Here is an 11328-nt window from a genome sequence, read left to right as displayed (position 1 = left end):
ACTCATGCTGTTCAGTGCAATATCTATTACCCACAGCCTCCACTTCACAAATATCATCAACAAGGAGATTTCATAATTGGTGGAATTGCTTATCATGCTGGTGTCGTCGTCAGTGAACCAGCCTTCAGGGAAGAACCCCTGCCAACATTGACAGAACCATTTGTGTAAAGCCTGAATGATTATTTGCTTTTCTTTCCAAATATTGATTTGTTTTATATAATAAAAATATTCCACTGGGATAATTTGTGCAAGAGCTGCAGCCACTGAATACAAAACTTAGGGAGAAATCCTATTCACCAAAAGCTAGTGTAAAGTAAGATGCTATAAATTAATGCAGCATAAATTTGCACTACATCTAAACTTGTTCAGTAGAAAGGCCCCTGCTTCTACGCCTGACTGAGGGAAAACAAGCCTTTAAAATATGTACTATGCCAGGTTGCCAGGTCACACAACCAAGCTGGACATGCTTAGGATCTAGCAAAGTCTCCGCTCTCTGATTCTACCCCTGCCTTGCTCCTGGAATGCTCCCTTTTCCAGTCTTAGACCAGCTTGGCTCAACCAGTTTCATCACAGTCAGCTTGGTAGAGATGACCAAGTTATGCTGATATATGCTCAGCTGAACTGGGATTGGGGACTTAAGGCCAACTGAGCGTAATTGAGCCCGAGATCCTGTGCATCCTAAAATGCTCATCCCGGGGGATCTTGCCATAGGATTGCCTCCCCAATCTGCTCCATCTTCACCATGACAGTTTAAAATAATAAACACCATCCCATCTGTTTTGTTATATTTTAACTTTATTTTCAAATAAGCTTTATAATGAAATAAATTATAAAAATCTAAAAACTTACTTAAATCAGAATGGAGAGTTTCTGGAGCGCCTCGAGTCGGTATACCTGAAGGAGATTCTCCCCCCCCCCTTCATTCAGCCAGGACAATGAGGTCCAGCTCCGAGGGCCTTCTGGAGGTTCCCTCCCTACGAGAAATGAAATTACGGGGAACCAGGCAGAGGGCCTTGTCGGTAGTGGCGTCTGCCCTGTGGAACGCCTTCCCTCCAGATGTCAAAGAAATAAGCAACTATCGGACTTTTAGATGACATCTGAAGGCAGCCCTATTTAGGGAAGTTTATAATGTTTGATGTTTTATTGCGTTTTTAATATTCTGTTAGAAGCCGCCCAGAGTGGCTGGGGAAACCCAGCCAGATGGGTGGGATATAAATAATAAATAATTGTTATTGTTGCTGTTGCAGTAAATGTGACTTGTGACATAGTTAATCTTTTATATTTATGTAGGCCACCTTATAAATATTCTCACCTTATATATAAATACTGTAATGATTGATCGTTAATAAAGGAGACACAGAACACAGTGATAATAACTAAACTAAGTATGGAATATCCTTCTGAAAAAGAATCTCACACTTCTTTCAGCATAGTTCCTAAGCATTACCAGCACATCCTGGCTTTGGCTTTCACAGTCAAAGAGATCAATGAAAACCCTCACCTCTTACCCAATCTCACTTTGGGCTTCCACATCTATGACAGCTATTTCAATGCAAGGAGGACATATCATGCTACAATGCTACTTTTATCCACAGAGGAGAGATTTATCCCTAACTACATATGTGAGCAACAGAAAGATCTAATAGCAGTCATTGGAGGAGTGGATGCCCAAATTTCCATCAATGTGGAAACAGTCTTGAATAAGTATAAGGTTCCACAGGTAGGTCAACTCTGCTTTCTCTTTCCCTCCCTCCCTCTGTGTGATCCCCCACTTTTCCTATTCTATTATTTCAAGACATTAATATGTGCTTTGAAAATAATGTGACTTCCTTTTTTATGAATCCCTCATGCAAACCAAGTTTTAGGCTCCTGTTCCTGATATGGTTTTTAAGATGCTGTACAGTAAGTGCTGCTGTTTCTTTTGTGTTACTGTATTTATTTTAGGAGGAGTTTAAAATGCAATTTGGGGGTGCTGGTTGACAGGGCTGGAAATGAATTTTATTCTCTCAACTTAATTCGCATTTGGTTGGGGTTTGTTTCATGTTTCCTTAGTGAAATTGTGTCCTTTTTTTGTTAGGCAGAAGAACATTGTTTGTATGAAGGAGGAAATGGCATCAGGCAGGATCAACATAGTATAGGGGAACCCCCATAAGGGGCCTGAGAGCAGGATTGACCACAGCACGCCCAAACTTGGGTTGTGTATCTGCCTGGGTGGAAACTCCACCCTGGTTACCTAGTGGGACCTTGATTGCTTGGCTTGCACCACAGCAAGGTTGAACCCTGGCCAACACCCATGGGATGGGCTTGGGCTGGTCCAAATCCAGCGGCTCCGTTCCATCATCACGGGGCTTGTGGAATATGAACTGATCCTGTCGCTAATGGCATGCCAAATATTACACTTCCTGCTGATGTTAATCAAAATTTGGTCTGATTTTATCCTATAACCGTTGTACAGTCTGATTATTTTGCTGCTCTCATTGGACAAATAATGTGTCAATAAGAATGTTGCTCTGAGAATGTTGCTGTAATCAAGCAATTATAGATGCAAACTTTGAGCAAGGAAATCCTCAGTGCATTTCCTCTCAGTGCATAAATCCACTTGGTGGCTATTGATCATTGTATATTCTTTCAGCCATGAATGCCTAACTCGAGCATTGCAATAGTCAAATTCAGTACCTGACGTTGTATTTCTAAGAGTTGCTAATATAATGTATGGGTGGAATTCACTGACAAATCAATTCATCAGTGGAAATTGGAGCGGGGTGGTGTGGTGTTGGTGTTTTGGGGTTTTTTTGCAATTTTCTTGCTTCCTTTTGCCCCCAAGGTTGAATATATCTGCTGGGGGGTGGTCCCCAATCCTCTGTAACAGATATATTTCATTCTTCCTAGATGGCTATCCTATCTAGATGGTGGATGGCTATCTGTCCTAGGTGCCTTAGGAGATGTTCTTGCTTTGCAAGGGCTTGGACTAGATGACTCTTGGGGTCCCTTCCAACTCTTCAATTCTATGAGAGTCAATAGTTGGCTTCCACCAGCAGAGGTGAAAGCACTGGTTTCCAATTTCCATGAATGGTTTTGAAAGCTTCAATAAGCAAGATGCATTCTATTATTACATCTTTTCTTTCTCTCCCGTAAAATCACTTTAGCTCATATATGGCTCTGCTCCATTGAAAACAGATGGAAACCCAGGAATTTCTTTCTACCAGATGGTTCCTCATCAAGCACTTCAATACACAGGAATTCTCTCTTTGCTTCTTTATTTCAAATGGATATGGATTGGAGTACTAGTAATGGATAATGAAAATGGTGAAATGTTTTTGCAAACTGTTTTGCCAAAATTTTCCCACAGAGGTGTCTGTTTTGACTTTATAAAAAGAATCCCTATGGTTATGTCCGCCTCTGAATTTGATGAAATTCTTGAAGATGGATTAAAAATACATAATGAACTTCTGAATAGTACAGCCAGTGTGGTTGTGTTTTATGGTGACTCTTATTCCATGGTGATTTTGAGATGGATTCCATATTTTGCAGAACATCCACCAAGTCTACCAAAATGTATAGTGTGGATAACAACAGCTGCAATGGAGCTCACTTCACAGCTATATCAAAAGAATTGGGACACAGAAATATTCCATGGTGTCCTGTCCTTCACAGTCCATTCCAATGACATACCAGCATTCAAAGCATTTGTTGAGAGCCAAAATCCTTTAAGCACAAAAGGAGATGGTTTCATCAGAGACTTCTGGCAACAGGCCTTTGACTGTGTGTTTGCCGATCCAAATGTGGAAGATGTGATGGGGAATATTTGTACTGGGGAGGAGAAACTAGAGAGACTTCCTGCTCCATTCTTTGAGATGAGCATGAATGGCCACAGTTACAGCATCTACAATGCTGTCTGTGCTGTAGCTCATGCTTTGCACTACATGTCTTCAACTAGATTCAAATATCAAGCAATGGAAAGAAGAGGTGGGTGGAAGTACCAGAATCAACAATTGTGGCAGGTAACATGCTCAACATTGTCAAGAGGCAGAGCACCATAAATGTACTATAATAGTCTTTAATTTGCATAAATACTGTGTCCCCAATTCCTTCCCAACCTAAGGTGTATAACATATATCGCTTTAATAACACTTCTTCCTTTCCGTTTCCTAAATTACTGGATGATTTCTAAATTACTATTTGATTCTCTCAATCAGCCAGGTTAACCCAACCAGTTGCACCCTCCAGATTTTGTTTGACTACATTTCCCATCACCCCGACCACTTTAAAATAAAAAAAATCCTTCCAGTAGCACCTTAAAGACCAACTAAGTTAGTTCTTGGTATGAGCTTTCGTGTGCATGCACACTTCTTCAGATACACTTAAACCGAAGTTGCCAGACCCTTCTATATAGGATCTATATATCCTTCTATATCTGGCAACTTCTGTTTCAGTGTATCTGAAGAAGTGTGCATGCACACGAAAGCTCATACCAAGAACTAACTTAGTTGGTCTTTAAGGTGCTACTGGAAGGAATTTTTTTATTTTGACTATGGCAGACTAACACGGCTACCTATATGTAACTGGACCCAGACCACTTTGTACACAGACTGGGGCTAATGGCAGTTTTAGTGAAAGCCCAGCTCCATATTTTGTGATAGGTAGAAATTCTGTTATGAATTTGTTGCATCTAATTCATTCTGTTAAATTATTGAGCCTGAACCAGGCCTTCTGGGAGCAGATCTACATGAATATGTATGCCCCTTGAAGTCACATATTTTATTTAAAAATAATAATAAATAGAAACAGAAGTTTCAGAAACTAACATGCTTTAAAGTCAATTTATTAGAAACTGCTGCTCCTTTTCTGAATTACAAAGAGTGAGGTTTATATATGTTCATCTTATATTTTTTTTGTTGTATTTTGCAATGCTACCTTCCGAGTATACATTAATGAGTTAGGCACCTGAATCACTTTTTTAAAAAAATAAAATAAAATACTTTCTGGTGTCAGAAGTTGGTCATTTTCTCACTGAGTCAACACAAACTAAGATGGTGTTGGCCTAATTGACTATTGAAACATTAACCGTGTTTCAACACTCTGAAAAATATAGAAACAGAAGCTTCAGAACCTAACGTGCTTTAAAGTCAATTTAGTAGAATTTGCTGCTCCTTTTCTGAATTACAAAGAGTGAGCTTCTTTATCATAATGACCGCTCCCCGCTTAAAACGGGGGGCGCTCTTTGCATGGATGCACACAGCCCTAGATCTGGAACAGCCCCATCAGCATAGGCTTGGCTTTGCCTTTCCTCAGGTGGGATACCTGGAGGTCTCTGCCTACCTCAGTCAGTTGTCCAATCCCACCTGGGGGAAGCGTTGCCAAGGAGACCAGGCCAGGGAGGGGAGGGATTACCTGCCCACACAATAGAGGGAGGATCTTACCTGGGAATCCTCACTTGGCTCCAGAGCTTCTCCCACCCTACCCACCCTCAGTTAATGTCTTCATTTGCAGGTTAACTTTTCTTCATAGGTTTTGCAGGTTAACTTATCTTCACAGGTATGTGGGCGCTGCTACGTTAAGATCGCTGTTAAAGGACCGGAAAGGAATTTCCCTACATTGGCAGGTTTCGCCTTTCCGTAGCAAAATGTCACAACTTTGGTGGTATCAGGTCTTGGGCGGAATCCTTTAGTCCATCTTCCTCTTTGCGGCGGCGATACCAGGGTTCCCCGTTAAAGGGGTTTCTGAAGGGAGGCTTTGACTGTACGCCGAAAGGTCGTCATTGCTCTCCCCTGCGGTGGCGGTGTAACGGGGGCGGCTAGCTCTGCTTGAACATATGTTCTCCAGAGCCGGCCCACCCACCCCCCCCCCACACACACTGGATAACCCTGAAGCTCCCTAGGTCCACGGCTGGGGACTGGGGAGGGAGAACGCCCAATGCCTGAGCCAAGGTCTACCCACATTTGAAATTTAATAAAGTAGTGGCCAATTTAATCCCATAGCACATTGTCTTGAGTCGTTATTCCACGTGATGGGGGGGGCGCTTGGGATCTGGGGACTCTGCCTGTCTACGCAAATACCTTCTCACCCAAAAACCATAAACAGGGTATGACTTTACTATCAACGATCCAACTGCAGCCTTTTCTCAACTCTTCCCTTCTCCTCCTCAAACCAGCTACATATTTTTCTCAGACGTGTCTTGTTTAACAACAGCGGTGGGGACAAGATTTCCTTTGATGAGAATGGAGAGTTAGTGGCTGGATTTGATGTGATCAACTGGATTGTTTCCTCAAACCAATCATTTCAAAGAGTGAAGGTTGGGAATGTTGATCCCAACCAACAGTTGACCATCAATGGGGATTCCATAACTTGGCCCAGCCATTTTAACCAGGTAAGTCTCAATGGTCACCCATTTGAGTAAGACACCTGGTTCTGAGTAAGCACTTGCATTCTGCCCTGATGTCTAAAATTAGATTAATTATAAATAAGGAAATCCAATAAAATACTGAGAGTCTGGTTTGGAACTTTTTAGAAAATGGAAAAATTACAATGGATGGATAAGATATTCCTGTCTATATTAATTGAGAAGTTGTTTGGAAAAAGTATAAAAACGAAATCTATTGACTGGTTTATATATACAAGGAATCACAATCTATGCCCTTAATCAAGCTCCATCCTTTCCAGAATATGGTTTCTTAACAGTCTGTTGTACTATAATTCTCATGTTGATTAAAAAATATTGCACTTGCTAGCACAATTGGTATACTTTACTGAAAGGAAGTGTAACTTAAGAATACCTAAAAGTTGGCTAAAATATTCTCATCTCAAAATTCTCAAAATTACTATTCTGGGCTCTCATGTATGGATTAGTCTCAGCCTCTTTCCTTATGTACCGAGCGGTGCCATCCCGGAACTAGGAAAAGAGTGAAAGATGGGGAGCCATTTTGCTGTTATGATTGCATCCCATGTCCAGAAGGGAAGATTTCGGCTCAGGAGGGTGAGTATTCTGCACAAACTGTACAGTTTACAAGTGAATGGCTTTAGCTGGAATTCAGAGGAATGTGCCTACAAATTAACGACTATATACCAGGTTTAGCATGTGATGGAAATGTTTGTTAATCCTGTAGGTAGTTGCTGAAGAAGAAACTGGTTTGTGTCTGTAATTATTTGCCTCAGAGTCCCTGTCAGGGAAAAAGGCGGGGCATTAAGTACAGTGGCTTTTGTACAGTAGCTAGATAATGGGCAGTACTAGTAACAGTTTATCAGAGAAGATAACTTCCAAATGTATGCTCAAGCTTCAAACACACACACACACACACACACAGATCGAGAGATCAAAAATGGTTTTCTGACTTATCATCAGTGGCAATAAGCCTGAAAGAAAAAGTTTTAGGAATGAACTTCACTTGGTCCAGTCTTTGAAGAGTGTTTAGATCCTTCGGTTTTCTGCAGAAGCAGGAGACCAATTCTTTATGATCGTTGGATCCCACAATCTATTCATCTAACACAACACACAATGCTACAGATACATTTCCATGACAAAATGGAAATTTACAAAGATAGAAGGAAGAAATGAAGAATGAGCCGAATACATGACCAACCTAAACAGAGCAGTACAGACAAAAATAATTGGAAATTCATAAAAAGAAAAAATTAGGGTTTTTGCTCTATTTTTTAATCCATTAACTTTGAAAGGGATTGCAACTTTTTGTTCCAGTAGAGGAGGACTTCCAAAATTACTATGCTTTGCGTTTTGCTATGTGAATACTGTATTTTTCATCCCATAGGACGCTCCGTCCCAGAGGACGCACCTAGTTTTTTGAGGGGGAAATAAAGAAAAAAAAATTTTTCCTTTATTTCCCCCCCCCCAAAAAAAAGCAGGTCGGGGAAACTGAACCAGGTCGAGGAACAGCGGGATGGCGGCGCTGCGCCTCCCTGCTGTCCCCCGAGCTTGTGCGACTGGCCGATGTCTGCCCGGCGCGAGTTACTGCCGGGCGGCAGGCTGCTATTCGCAGTGTGGGGAGCCCTGCGGGGAACTCCTGCAGGGCTCCCCACGCTGCGGATGTCTGTCCGGCAGGCGGGGTGCTCTGCTTCAGGGTGCCCCGCGTGCCAGGTGGCAGGCTGTAACCGCAGTGTGGGGAGCCCTGCAGGGAACTCCTGCAGGGCTCCCCACGCTGCGGATGTATGCCCGGCGCGAGGGGCGCTCTGCTTCAGGGTGCCTTGCCCGCCGGGCGGCAGGCTGCTATCCGCAGCCTAGACAGCCCTGCGGGACCTTCCACAGGACTACCTAGGCAGTGGATGTGTTCCCGAAGCGCCGAGTGCTCTGCTTTCAGGGCGCCCGACATTCCGGGAAGCTGGCTGCTATTCACAGCCTAGACAGCCCTGAGGGACCTCCCACAGGGCTGCCTAGGCTGCGGATGTCTTCCTGAAGCCTGGAGAGCGAGAGGGGTCGGTGCGCACCGATCCCTCTCGCTCTCCAAGCTTCAGCGAAAGCCTGCATTTGGCCCATAGGACACACCCATATTTCCCCTTCATTTTTGAAGGGGAAAAAGTGCGTCCTATAGGGCGAAAAATACGGTAATTTTGAGCATTTCAATAAGGTGAAAATAATACCTATCTAGTCTAGTGGTTAAAATGTGAGTTTTTTATCTGTGACACCATGGTTTAAAGAACACTTTCAATACCACACAAAATAGGCATAACTCCTAGCCTTATTTTGCTTACAGATTATTGTAACATACAATGTTCCTCGCAGATGTCAGTTAAAACTCCAAACACCACTTAATAGGGCTTAAGAAAACTTTTGTATTCAAATGTATGACATTGTATATTAGAATATAAATATCATTACACATGGAAAAAAATAGCCATTACAAATGTGATCCTCCTAAATCGAGGGTCCTGGTTGTGCTTGGGACCCTTAAGCCACCCCCACGGGGTGTGTTGTTGCTAGGCGTGGCTGAAGCCTTGTCTGTTGCGCCCCAGGATCGCGCTTGACTGTTTGAATGAACTGGGGTGAGTGGCGTGATCCCAGGAACCTATACATGTAACAGCACAATGGGAGTGAAGCACTTGCTTCGCGCTCCCTATTTTAGGTGCTACTGTTTTGGCCTTGCTTTGGATTGGATCACCTGCTTTGGAGCAGGGGCTGGCTAGGAATTTTTCCATTTGGCAGATTGGCTTTAGCCACTTGGTTTTCGCCTACCCCCTTAGCAATCGCCACAACTTTGTAAGGTTTGGCGGTTAGGCATTGGTTTATACAAATGTGTGGGAGGGGAGGTGTGGTCATCACCTGCCCCTCCAGAAATAGGGTATTCTGGTAAAGGAATCTGGGGGTCCTGGATCTCGTCCGAAGTCCACTTGAGGAGCTAGGGCCATGCCAGGACCACAGGAACACCGGGATGAGCTTCAATCAATCTTCACCAATGTTTCTCCCTCGTTTGGTGTTTACGCTTACAGACTGCCAGCCAGAGAGGCAGGATTCAGTTATAGTCCCTGAACAATGCCTAGGCAATAAAGGGAAAGGGAAAGAGACCCCTGACCATTAGGTCCTGTCATGACCGACTCTGAGGTTGTGGTGCTCATCTCACTTTATTGGCCAAGGGAGCCGGTGTACAGCTTCCTGGTCATGTGGCCAGCATGACTAAGCCACTTCTGGTGAACCAGAGCAGCGCACGGAAGCACCGTTTACCTTCCCGCCAGAGCGGTACCTATTTATCTACTTGCACTTTGAGGTGCTTTCAAGCTGCCAGGTTGGCAGGAGCAGGGACCAAGCAACAGGAGCTCACCCCGTCACAGGGATTCGAACCGCCGACCTTCTGATCGCCAAGTCCTAGGCTCTGTGGTTTAACCCACAGTGCCACCCGCGTCCTGCCTAGGCAATACCACTCAATAAAGTTGTGGCCTAAATTTTGCGCCAAAATTTAAAATTAAATTTATGTTTCCGTTTGAAGTTATTTACTGGGAAAGAGCTTGGGGGCCTTGGGGCGCAACATAATACAGGTAGACATGATTTCTACAGAATATGTGTTCACTTTCTCTGATTAAGACCACGTATTTTCATTTTCAGACATGAACGAGTGTAATATATGCTCAGAAGAAAAATATCCAAATAAGAATCAGGATATGTGTATTCCCAAGGAAACAACCTTTTTGTCCTATGAGGAACCTCTGGGCATCAGTTTAGCCTGCTTTGCTTTTACTTTTTCTGTGCTCACAGTTTTGGTCCTGGGAACATTTTTGAAGCACCAACACACACCCATTGTCAAAGCAAACAACAAAGACCTCACTTATATGCTGCTAATTTCTCTGCTGCTCTGCTTCCTGTCTGCATTGCTATTCATTGGAAAACCTGGAATTGTGGCATGCCTCCTCCGACAGACCGCTTTTGGCATTATCTTCTCAGTGGCTGTTTCTTGTGTGCTAGCAAAAACCATGACAGTGGTTTTGGCTTTCATGGCCACCAAGCCAGGATCCAGGATGAGGAAGTGGGTGGGGAAGAGACTGGCTATTGCCATTGTGGTTTCCAGTTCCTTTATTCAAGGAGGCATCTGTACTGTGTGGATGGCATCTTCGCCACCATTTCCAGATGTTGACATGCACTCAATCACTGAAGAAATTGTACTGGAATGTAATGAGGGCTCTGTGACTATGTTTTACTCTGTCTTGAGCTACATGGGCTTCCTGGCTCTTGTCAGCTTCACTGCAGCTTTCTTTGCCAGGAAGTTACCTGACAGTTTCAATGAAGCGAAGTTCATCACTTTCAGTATGCTGGTCTTTTGCAGTGTTTGGGTATCTTTTGTTCCAACCTACCTCAGCACCAAGGGAAAATACATGGTTGCTGTGGAGATCTTTTCTATCTTAGCATCCGGTGCTGGCCTGCTGGGTTGCATCTTTGCACCAAAATGCTACATTATTGTGTTCCGGCCTGAATTGAATGAAAGGGAACATCTAATAAGAAATAAGACATGAAGAATTTGAGTGCATAGAATGCATGCATAGAGTTCACAAGACAAGGGGTTAAAATTTTCTTGTTCTGCTATGTTATCTTCTTTCCTTTATCATATTGTGAGCTCCTGTGTTAAATAAAATTGTTTAATTGTACACTGCAATTGAAAATAAATCTGTAATGTGTCTGTATTTAGATTGTGAAGCATGGCATGGAAACTTCTATTGAAGCTAAAGAAAAGCTGAGAGAAGAGTCTAGCAGTTTTAGATTAAGTGGGGCTGTATCTCAGCTGGGTCAATTACAAGGTGCTTAGCTTAGAATCACATGGAAGGTCTAGTATTACAAGTCTATGCATATGCTTATCTCTCTCAAAGAAAGGAGCCTCAGGCTAATGGAGACTGGAA

At 43.2% G+C, this 11328-nt stretch overlaps 2 protein-coding genes across 2 annotated transcripts; both read left to right on the top strand.

The window, feature by feature from the left end:
• Positions 1–1350: 1350 nt before the first annotated feature.
• On the top strand, positions 1351–4232 carry LOC309517030 (vomeronasal type-2 receptor 26-like). Its single transcript, XM_082196033.1, has 2 exons — positions 1351–1720; positions 3147–4232. Exons 1-2 carry the CDS (start codon positions 1388–1390, stop codon positions 4038–4040), a joined length of 1227 nt encoding a protein of 408 aa, XP_082052159.1. The 5' UTR covers positions 1351–1387; the 3' UTR covers positions 4041–4232.
• A 1936-nt stretch (positions 4233–6168) lies between these two features.
• Positions 6169–11079, top strand: LOC309517039 (vomeronasal type-2 receptor 26-like). The gene is made up of 3 exons (XM_082196048.1): positions 6169–6367; positions 6847–6973; positions 10046–11079. Exon 3 carries the CDS (start codon positions 10048–10050, stop codon positions 10945–10947), a length of 900 nt encoding a protein of 299 aa, XP_082052174.1. The 5' UTR covers positions 6169–6367; positions 6847–6973; positions 10046–10047; the 3' UTR covers positions 10948–11079.
• The last annotated feature ends 249 nt before the right edge of the window (positions 11080–11328 follow it).

The sequence above is a fragment of the Podarcis vaucheri genome, assembly GCF_965113315.1.
Source record: "Podarcis vaucheri genome assembly, chromosome: 13".
Classification (NCBI taxonomy): Eukaryota; Metazoa; Chordata; class Lepidosauria; order Squamata; family Lacertidae; genus Podarcis; species Podarcis vaucheri.
The sequence above is the reverse complement of the archived record's forward strand: the minus strand, read 5'-3'. Positions and strand labels throughout refer to the sequence as shown.